The 8,641-nt window shown below is 47.5% G+C and overlaps 1 protein-coding gene across 1 annotated transcript; it reads left to right on the plus strand.

Moving 5' to 3' along the window:
• The first annotated feature begins 5,922 nt into the window (after positions 1 to 5,922).
• TMSB4X (thymosin beta 4 X-linked) lies at positions 5,923 to 7,541 on the plus strand. The gene is made up of 3 exons (XM_068683056.1): positions 5,923 to 6,044; positions 6,686 to 6,799; positions 7,081 to 7,541. Exons 2-3 carry the CDS (start codon positions 6,700 to 6,702, stop codon positions 7,113 to 7,115), a joined length of 135 nt encoding a protein of 44 aa, XP_068539157.1. The 5' UTR covers positions 5,923 to 6,044; positions 6,686 to 6,699; the 3' UTR covers positions 7,116 to 7,541.
• Positions 7,542 to 8,641: the final 1,100 nt, after the last annotated feature.

The following is an 8,641-nucleotide window of genomic DNA, read 5'->3' on the forward strand; positions in this document are numbered from 1 at the left end:
AAAGCATCCTGTCAGTAAGGTTTAAACGACAAGATGTACTTTACCCCAGCAGCTCCATCCTTTACTCCCTAGCCTGGCAAAAGCTCAGATAAGGACATGAGTCAGGTTTTGAGTGGATCTCATAGACATTTCTACATCTAGTCCTGCAGCAAGCTTACAGTTTTGTTGTTGTTGATGTCTGTTTGCTTGCTGGAAATAATTTAAGAAGGGATTAGTGGTGAAAAACAAATAGATAGATCAGATAGGTAAACCCCCACAAACTGTGGAAAATCTTGCCTGATACACTCTTAGGAGAGACAAGAGAAAAAAGATTGTTGCTCTTGAATGGGCTTGGGGAGACGAAAACACAAAGGAGCTGATAGCTGAATACACTTAAGATGGTTTCAAAATGAATGTCTCGGATAGGGCTAGCAGCATTCAGCACAGGCAAGTAAACCCGCCCAACAAAATCAACACAAAGCAATAAACACAGTGTGACTTCCAGGCTGCTGTTTGTTTAAAGTTAGCTCTGAGATAGCTACACAAGGCCTGTGTAGCACAGGTGTGTTCTTTAGGGCAGTGCTGTTTTCCAAGATAAATAAGTTGATCCTGCTGCATGCTGATGCACACTGACTTCTGCTACTATCACGTCGAGACGGGAACGTCAGCTTTGGAGGGTGGGAACCCCGGTCTCAGCACGACACAATTCACCCAGCTCATGACGTCAGGCACATGCTGTTATTCTCCAGCTCACAGTATGGGTAGATGCAGTATGGGCATCCTGGGGAGGTTCCTGGGCGGTGTTACCCTATCTCTGTGCTCTCTCCTACAAGCAAGAGAAACAGCAGTCTCCGCTGGTGTTAGCCCACAGTTGGCTGCTGCTAGCCATTGCTTCATTCAGCCTGTTTGTTTTGGTCATCCCCTTTTCAATGGGATCCTGATAAGAATAGCCTTCTTGTCTTTTGTGTACATGCACTCGCTTGTGTGTTGAATAAAGAGACCACAGTATTTTGCATGTATATCTAGCTTTATCTTCGCATTGAAAGAAACTCATATTCAATGGTAACATAACAATCCAGTCTCCCCGTTCCCTGAGATTTCTATTTGTACTCTCTGTTGACAGCCATGCGCATGACTTGTAATTAGCAGTTTAACTTAGGAGAAGCTTAGCACTGGAGGATCAAGGGGTTGCTGGATAGGGCTGAGTTGCGCTGGGAGAAATTATGCATTTTGCTTTTACAGTGTGTTATGCTGATGCTGTTATTTATGCACTTTCAAAATTATTATTTTCACTCATCTAAATTAGAGGAAAGAAAAGTTGCTGCAAAATTCAGGAAATGGTGACAAGCACTTGTGAAAATTTGGCACAGAGATGCCTTCTTCAGGCAGGAGATATGCTATTGTTTTCAGTTTTCTCAGATAATTAGTAAAACAGCCATTTTTTTCTAGAGATAGCTTTCAGCCTTAGCTCTTACACATAGATTTGGTAGCAAAAAAATGCGGACAAAGGAGGTGGTTTGGACACTTTTAGTCCACAGACCTTTGCAAAGCAGCCCCAGTGAAATGCGTAAGACAAATAACCAACAGCTTGGTGGTTCCCTGCAGATTTAAAGAAATCTTTCTGTGGGCTGGAAACATAATAGCTTCCTCTCAATTTATTAAAAATTTCCAAATACAATGAGAGTAACTTCTTAGCATCCCCCCAAAGCTGGAAACCACAGCTGAAGGCTTCCTCATCTTGTTGGCTTTGTTATTGGCTGTATGCATGCAGCCTTCGCTCGGTTTCAGATAGCCTAGGCCCCAAACTGCAGCTTTGCTACAGCTTCTGCATGTGTTAAAAGTGAGACTCAGTGCTCTTCCTTTATTGTTCATGGGTGTAAGGAAGGCAGGGGAACCAGATTCAGGCAGATTGGTGTGGGAGAGGAGCATCTGCTGCTCTGGGGTATTTAGCTTCCTGTGCAGCAATCTGAGCTTCCCAGGCTGGCTTCTCCTCTCCCACAAGCACCACTTGCTTGAAGTCCTGACCTGTTGCAAAATTCCCTTTGTCAAGCGCAGTAGAAAAAGGAAATGCCACAATTTGTAAAGTTGAGAAGTGCCAGTATCTGTCCTGCTAGAACAGACATTTTGCAATTCCTCTTCTGAAAGCTTTGGGGGGATGGGAAGGCTCTCCCTTTACACATTCTGCTCCATGAATTGATTTTTTTTTTTTTTTTGTCAATAGCGTTTCGTGGAAAGTGACACAAAACAAATGTTGTGCTCTGCCATTGGACCAACTGAACACCCAAACCCCGATGTTACCATAAAGCCACTTCTGCTGCTGGCAGTGAGGTAGTGCAGCCAGAAACTACAAAAAGTGATTGTCTCCTCCTCACTTGCACTCTCGGGATTTCTGCCAGCTCGAGTTTCCTCTAACGGTATATGGAGTGAGAGAAAGCATTCTCTCTCAGAGAGTCAAGCCTGTGAAAATAAGATTTCACATGTGAAACTGAGGCCTGGAAAACAATCACTTGGCTTCTCTTCCTCTAATTTATTTTCCATATGATAGAAAAATTTGCATACAGTTTATTTTTATCTTAAAAGTCATCTGATGTGCCGGGGATCCCATTATGAATAATAAGCTGGTACGGGAATTAATTTTGGGTGCTTTATCACACAGGCATTTTGTGTCCCCTCAATTACTTTTTTTTTTTTTTTTTTTAACAAATGCAGAGACTGTATGAAAGAACTAGCACAAGGTTAGATTTGTATTCCTGATCACGTTTCAAAACATTCTTCAGTCAGAGCTCAAGCAAAAGCTGAAGTCAATTTTAGATACAAACACTTTTACTGACATCAATTAATATCTGATTAAGCCCCTCTGTTGCATGCCCTCAAGCAAGTCTTTTATTATCTCAGTCTCACAGTCTGACAAATGGGAATAGTTTATACTTACCTGGAAAAGGAGTGTTGATCTTTTTACAAGGCTTCAAACACGGCCAAACAAACGAGATATAAGAACTATGGTTTACCACGTGCTGTTCCCACTCCATGACTTTCCGATAATGCAAGAAAGAACTTGCTGCCTTGACATAGTGCAGCCCCTCAACGTTTTCAGCTGAAAACTGTTAGCAAGAGTCCAAATTCCTTCTTGCAAATGAGATCAGCAATCTGCTGAAAAGTGCTCTCCTTTAACATGCAGATGGCTAAGAGAGCGCATGCCTAGAAGGGTACCACTACCTCACCAAATATTTGGTGACTGTAATTTTTTTCTAAATAATCACTATAAGAAACTGGTGACATACAAAAAAAAAAAAGTAACAAATGTAGAAGCCCATCAATATCCAAAATAAGAACTCATCCTTTATGTGGCTTATGCTATGTGTCCTAGCAAATGTGCTAAGGATGTCGGCTTTGCCACATCCAAGTGCGCTGTGGTGTTTGTTATCCCCAGGTGCCATTTGGCATGGGGCAGTCTCACATGACCATGAATCTTCCTCACATTCTCCATACAGCAACAAAAAGAAGCAGGCATAAAGAGACATATACACAAATATGCAATTTCTGTAATTATACCACTAACACTAAATGAGTGAGCATTTACTTTTACAGAAATTAGCCTATGTCCTGCCAGGGAAATGAAATGCCTACATTATGCTCCAGTGGAACAATACAGCCCTCATACACGTAGCAAGGTACACACAGCATTTCCAAGATGCTGTGCCTATCTCAGTGATAATCCACTGAAAGGGAAATACAGGAAGGCAGAGAAGCAGCAGAAGTGTAAACCTTTTATTTGTCTCTGTCTCGCAGGACTGTAATTGAATCTAAACTCAGCAGTGAGGCCTGGTTCACACAAATCAGCGACGCTCCATTGAAGTGTGTGGATCACACTCATTTAAGAGATCTATGGCTCTGTCCCAAAATGACTAGTGCTACCACTGGACAGCCTGCTTCTGGAAAATCTGACCCCAGTCCCACAGACACCCACCATTCTGCAACGTCAGGAGGGCATTTACTGCACTCAGGTCAGGGCAATATTGATGTGTTCAGACACGTGCATGAGTGATTGCAGTAGCCACAGAGGAGACAAACTCTAAAGAATGCTTATATTGATTTACTATCACTTAAGAAGCCAAAAAATCTTCAGTGAAACCAAAAAGTCTGAAGCTGTAACATCATTGGTGATGCTGATAATTGGGGAGATTTCACAATTCCCAGTCACATGGTTCAGTGCTCAAATGTGTCAAAGCAAAAGGCCATAAACTCATTTTGAGGAACTTGCTCAAAAGCTAGCTAGTAAATTTAGCCTGTTTCCAACACAGAAGATCCCTCTGCCATGTTTTTAATGCTGTTATTATGAAAATCTGTAAATATTCTCAAACTATATGCTATGTTCCTTGCTATTTCTTTCCTCAGTGATTCCTTTGGCCATTGGTCTTGCACCACTCCTGGCTTATAGGAGTTACCATCTCTCTCAGCAATAGACTCTGTTCTTCCAGTTTTTGAGGCTGTCATGGACCGGGGGAATAAAGCAGAGTTTATACACTGCACCACCAAAAGTGAAGGAGCTTGGCTGTAGGAGGACTCTGGGTGGACTGGAAATCTTCATTCACTACAGTGAAGTATTATTGGAATCGCCATGGGGACAGGATTTTACCCCCGTGACCATACATCTGGAAACGTTAGGAAAAATGGCTGGCCAAGGGGGAGAGGACAGCCGCGGAGCAGAGGAAGCAGCAGCATCCCCGGAGGAGCTGACTGCAATGCATTTACAGCTCTCCTGGCATACATTAATACGGTCCGTGAGCCATGGCTTCTGCTTCGCCACCAGCCACGCTCGCATCAGACGCAGTGCTGGAGGGCAGGGCTCAGTGAGCGAAGGGCCACACGGGTGCCGAGCAGATGTCCCCAAAGCAGCAGCAATTCATTCCCACGGGCTCCCACGAGCCAGCCCCACCTCGCACCTCCCCTCGCCGAGCCGCTGCCAGACAAAGACGCGGGGATGTCCCCAACTTGTTGCCACCCTGCCACGCACCCCCCACGGATAATTCAGTTTATTACCCAGCGCTGCAAAAGCACAAACCACAGCCACCCGTGCGCCCCCAGCCAGCCGCCTTACACCGCTTTTAGGGCGGCTGGCGGCTCGCAGCTCGCCGGCTCGGGTCCCCTTGCGGTACGCTGGGGACATTTGGTGCTGCGGCGAGGGGGGGGGGGGCGGTCAGGCTGGCCGGGGCGATGCCCCCCGGCTGCGACCCACGGGGCACGGCAGATGCCGGGTGGGGCGGCACCTGGCCCGGCTATTGTCTGCTGGCCCTGCACGGCTCGGCACGGCCGTGCTCGCTTGCTCTTCTTTGCAGCAGGCTCGCAAGGACAGCGATGGGGTTTTTCTCTCCCTGCAGCCGGAGGTTGGGGGAGGGAGGGGAGGCTCCCGGAGCTCGTAAAGGACCGAGAGGTTCGCGTTCGCCTCCGAAATGAGGAAATCCGAGTAACACCACCAGCCGGCTGATATTGCCCAACCCGCGGGAGAGGGGCACCCCGGGGGCTGAGGGAAAAGCTCCCCAAATCTCCCACCCGGCCCCAGCCCCGGTCCCAGCCCCATTCCCGGTCCCTGCCCTGTTCCTGGTGCCTGCTCCAGCCCCGGTCCCGCTCCCGGCGTCGGGGCAGGGCGGGGGCCGGGGAGCTGCGGGCAGCGGCCGCCCCCCCAGGGGCGCCCCCCCACCCGAGGTCCGGGGCGGTCGTGGGGGGTGTGTGTCTGTCTGTCCGTCTGTATGTGTGCGTGTGTGTGTGTGTATGTGTATGTGTATATGTGTGTGTGTGAGTGTGTGTGTGTGCTGGGGGAGGGAGGGCTGGGCGCTGGGGGAGGGAGGGGAAGGAAGCAAAAGCGGAGGGGGGGCGGGGGGGAGAAGAAAAAAAAAAAAAAAGAGAGAAAAAGGCGGAAAGCGGCAAAATGGTTAGCTGATGACATCACCTCCATTTGCATAGGCACAGGGATAAAACCGCCCCGCCAGCGAGCGCCCTTTATACTGGCGTGCGGAGCGGCGGCGGCAGCGAGCGGCGGGGCTGAGCATCACCGCGCGGCGACACCGGTGGGTCCCGCCGCCCCCCCGGCCCCGGCAAGGCCACCCAGGGGCCCTGGACGGTGCCCCCCCCTCCGGGGGGGGACCGCGGGCAGGGCAGGGCAGGGCGCGGGGGCTATTGTCCGGGGGGGGCTATTGTCTGGGGGGGCTATTGTCTCGCAGACGAGCCGCTGCAGGGCGGTGGCGGACGACCCGCCAGCCGCCTTCGTTGCAGCCCGGCGGCTTTAGTTTAAATTTATTATTTTTTATTTTTTTTTAAATTTTATTTCCTTATCGAGTTTAAAACCAGGCGGGCGCCGGGCGCTGCCCTTCTATTGTGCTCCACAGCCTGCAGATCCTGGGAGCTGCCACCGGCTGGGGCTGGCGGCGAGCTGCAAGCAGCTGGGATGCTGGACTGTTGGCTTTTTTTTTTTTTTTTTTTCTTATTCGTATTTATTTTTATTTATTACACGCCGGGGATTAAGCTCCTGAATTTCGGCGTGCGTGGAGTTTTCGGCTCCAGCGGCGGCGCCCCCCCGGTGGATGCCGCCGGCCGCCTTCGGGGCGCGGCCCCGCTGGGGTCGGGGGGGACCTTGGGGAGGGTCGAGGGGGGTCCAGGCGGGTCCGGGAGCCCCGTCCGGGGGTAACGGGCTCTTCCCTTGTGCGCGCAGATTCACCTGCCAACATGTCCGACAAACCAGACATGGCCGAGATCGAGAAATTTGACAAGTCCAAATTGAAGAAGACAGAGACGCAAGAGAAAAATCCCCTGCCTTCAAAAGAAAGTGAGTAGGGGGGGGCAGTGGGGGGAGTAGGGGGGTGGGGTGAGGCGGGGAGGAGACAAAGAGGGGCGGCGGGCGCGGGACCGGGCGGGGCGAGGGGGGATGCGCGGCTCTGCCCAGCCCGAACCCCCCCCTCGGCACCGGGTAGCCCTTCGTGGGGATCCACTGGGGTTTCCATTTTGATAAATGCCCCTTCACGAGCCATAGAAACTGACCGACGGGTACGTTTTTTAGGTTCACGATCTTTATTGCTCCTTTTCTGTTTTTCTTTTCCCCCCTTTTAGCAATTGAACAGGAGAAGCAAGCGGGTGAATCGTAATGAAATCTGCCCTTCCAAATTATGCACTGTACATTCCACAAGCATTGCCTTCTTATTTTACTTCTTTTAGCTGTTTAACTTTGTAAGATGCAAAGAGGTTGGATAAAGTTTAAAATGACTGTACTGCCCCTTTCACATCAAAAGAATAGAGAGAACTACTGACACTGAATGAAGGCGCTGCCTTTCCCTCTGCCTGTCTGGCTTTGGTCCTGGTGGCATGAAAGAGCTTGCATGTTGATGAAAGAAGAACTTGGGTGGGACTACAGTAAACTAGAGTAACACACGAATAAATGCAAAGCTGTACCAAGGTCCTGCGAGCTGTAAAATGCAGTTAATCGAGTGCCATTTTTTTTTTTTTGTTCAAATGATTTTAATTATTGGAATGCACAATTTTTTTAATATGCAAATAAAATGTTTTAAAACCTGGATGGTATTTATGTCCTCTGTTTGGAGAACCGTACCAAAGGATACAAAGCATAAAAGCCGGTACTGAGATGCGGGATGATAGAAAGCCTTTGGAGAGGATTCAAACCTCAATCACCATTCTCAATTTTTTGATACACGCTCTCACCAGTAGATAAATTTGCGTGTCTTGAAGCTAGCCTTTAGAAAATTTCAGTAAAAAATTGCGTGTCTTAAAATTTGTTGTCATGTGAGTATATCACTTTAAATATTTCTTCTTTAATAATTAATGTAGAGATTGATAAAGGCAAAAATTTGGCTATTTTTCTTGCTTTGCCCCACCCATAGCATAGCTCTCTTAGTAAAAAGCTTTCTGTTTTGCTGCACAGATTCAACGCTGGTTGTATAAATCCATAGTTTGTTTAATTAATAATTAAGGCTTGTTCTGCTGATACGGTATTTAAAGGAAGAAGTAACTTGAATTTTCATTCCATGATTGAACATCAGCTTTTTAATATTCTAAGGTAATTTTAGTGGATGGAGCCCCATGCATATTAAAAACATTTTACTAAAATGTTAGTCATGTTTGGAGCACTTTTATGATTTCTTTAAGGCTATTCAATCTTAAGAATCGGTATCAAAGTATATAAAGCTACAATTTCCCTCCTAATTCAAAACTAACCATTTGGGGGCAAAAGCTTCACAGTAATTTACAAAATTAGGAGTATGATAAATCCTACATGCAAATAACCACTGTGCTGCTGGGTTATGGCAGTTCATTCAGGCCTGGGACAGTTTGGTCATTTTTCATGCGCAAATAAATGGGTAAAATCATCCAGAAAGGTCAATGGGAGTTGACTTTATTCTTGATTTAGGATTTTTTCTTGTGACTTTGTAGTGAAAAATACTTAATGTTATGGGAAAAGCTGTTAGGATAGGCCTATAGCAGGGTGGTGAGTGTGGTTCTTCAGATCCTTGGTTGTATCTTCAGGGGTTGAGCCTCTATTTGTTTCAGCCTGTGCTTATAAAGCAAAACCAGTCCCTCTGGGCAAGTCTGGGTTTTGCTGGGGCTGCTTTGAGGCGGTCACGTAGATTCGGGGATCTGACTAGCAACAAACTTTGTC

The sequence above is a fragment of the Anas acuta genome, chromosome 1 (assembly GCF_963932015.1).
Source record: "Anas acuta chromosome 1, bAnaAcu1.1, whole genome shotgun sequence".
In the NCBI taxonomy this organism is placed as follows: domain Eukaryota; kingdom Metazoa; phylum Chordata; class Aves; order Anseriformes; family Anatidae; genus Anas; species Anas acuta.

Excerpts from the sequence above, each read along its gene's own strand:
- TMSB4X (XM_068683056.1), top strand. The coding sequence starts at position 6,700 with ATGTCCGACAAACCAGACATGGCCGAGATCGAGAAATTTGACAAGTCC. Across the intron at positions 6,800-7,080 it reads TCCCCTGCCTTCAAAAGAAA|CAATTGAACAGGAGAAGCAA; the intron begins GTGAGTAGGGGG and ends CCCCCCTTTTAG.